Here is a 1636-nt window from a genome sequence, read left to right on the forward strand (position 1 = left end):
AAAAAAAAAAGGAAACAAACCCCAAAATTACTTCAAACCACACCTTTATTATTTGTTGGTAAATAATGTACATATATAATATTTGAACTTCTAGTTTTATATCCTGCTTTAAAATCAAATCTGAAAGTGTTACTACTTGCATACACAGCACCTGTCAGTTTATAAATGTTTACTTGGTGCAAGTCTGCACATTCAAAACAAAAATCCAGGTGGAGGCCACTTAGGGAATGTACCACTGCAGGATCTTCCAGTCTCACAATTGCACAATTGCAGTGGCCAAACATTACTGTTCTAAGCAATACAACACTTCTAAGTGAAATGAATGGTTTGGCAAACTTTCAGGTAAATTTACTTACTTAGATGGTCCAATTAAATCATCAAATGCAGTGGTTCCTGGAATGGGAGCAACTACTCCTGCAATCTGTCTAGCTTTCTCCTTTATTCTGTCCTTAGCTTTAGATGCAAAATCATCTGTAGTTGTAATATCCTTTGGTGCTATCCCAAATTCACTAAGATCCTGGAAATACACACAAAAAATGAGAACACTTAGATTAAACATTCTTCAAATTCTTACTTACTGCAATATTGAAGTTATGAAAATGGCATATGACCTTCCTATCTGTTAATTTTCTCAAATCACTTACACAGTTGTTTTTGCTGTATCTTTAATGGAAATATCTTAAACAGTTTCAAAAGTATTTGCGTTTTCTGATAAAGTAAAAAGATTGAGTTCTAGCTTTATTTTTTAATACTGACATTAGAGGAGCTTCTTAAATGAACCTATGAAATAGTCTCTATAACCTCATAGGATAACACTGTATACAAGAAGTAATTTCAAGGTTACTTCAATTTTTGCTGTCATGGCAACTATAGACAGAAGTTTTCAATTCCTTTTTAAATTTACCTCTTCATCCATGAAGTCTTCTGGTCCAAGAACAGTTCTGTCTGCTCTCTTCTGCCGTGATGACACAAAAGCTGATGGTGTCCATCCTTTAAAGAAGGCAAATATTTAAGTAAGGTACTTAAGGCAACACAGTATTCAGAAACAATTCAAATATTTCAAGCTTACATCTTAAGGATACATCAAAGAAATATTTGTAAAATTACAGTCCAAAAACTCACGGAGAAATTACTTCAGCAATAATATTTCAACTATTCACAGTATAAAGAATAGCAGGGGAAAAAAGCTTAAGGACAGTTACTTTGTTTTCACTAACATGGCAATATGATTCTCAATATAACTATTCCCAGAAGACAACAAAATATCTAACCTTCCTTTGTACCAACGGTGTTAAAGTAGCCAGCAGAAAAGCCACCCGTGAATGCACCATGGAAACGCTGGTATCGTCCCTTTGCATCTTTAACAGTCTGTTCTTGGAGAGGAACTGGCTTTTTAATTCGTTCACCTACAATCAAATCAATCAGAAAGTAAGACACAACTTTACATGAAGGAACAATTTCCCATTTCTCCAGAAGCTGTTTCTTCATTGCAAGTAAGAACAGGATCAAACACTAGCCACCCTGACATAGAAATCACCACATTTCATTTATTTCCACTCCATTGTAACTATTCATGTACACCACTGATAGACGCAAAGCATGAAGTGTTCACATCAAAATTCTTAATTCTACTGGC

At 34.5% G+C, this 1636-nt stretch overlaps 1 protein-coding gene across 1 annotated transcript; it reads right to left on the reverse strand.

The window, feature by feature from the left end:
- Positions 1–356: 356 nt before the first annotated feature.
- On the reverse strand, positions 357–1406 carry LOC102033308 (G patch domain-containing protein 1-like; the record flags this gene model as incomplete). The annotated part of the gene is made up of 3 exons (XM_005431573.1): positions 357–517; positions 905–990; positions 1272–1406. Coding segments are annotated over 3 exons (382 nt in total), but the record flags the coding sequence as incomplete, so codon positions are not given.
- Between the last annotated feature and the right edge of the window lie 230 nt (positions 1407–1636).

Source organism: Geospiza fortis, unplaced genomic scaffold (genome assembly GCF_000277835.1).
Source record: "Geospiza fortis unplaced genomic scaffold, GeoFor_1.0 C13601436, whole genome shotgun sequence".
NCBI classification, from domain to species: Eukaryota; Metazoa; Chordata; class Aves; order Passeriformes; family Thraupidae; genus Geospiza; species Geospiza fortis.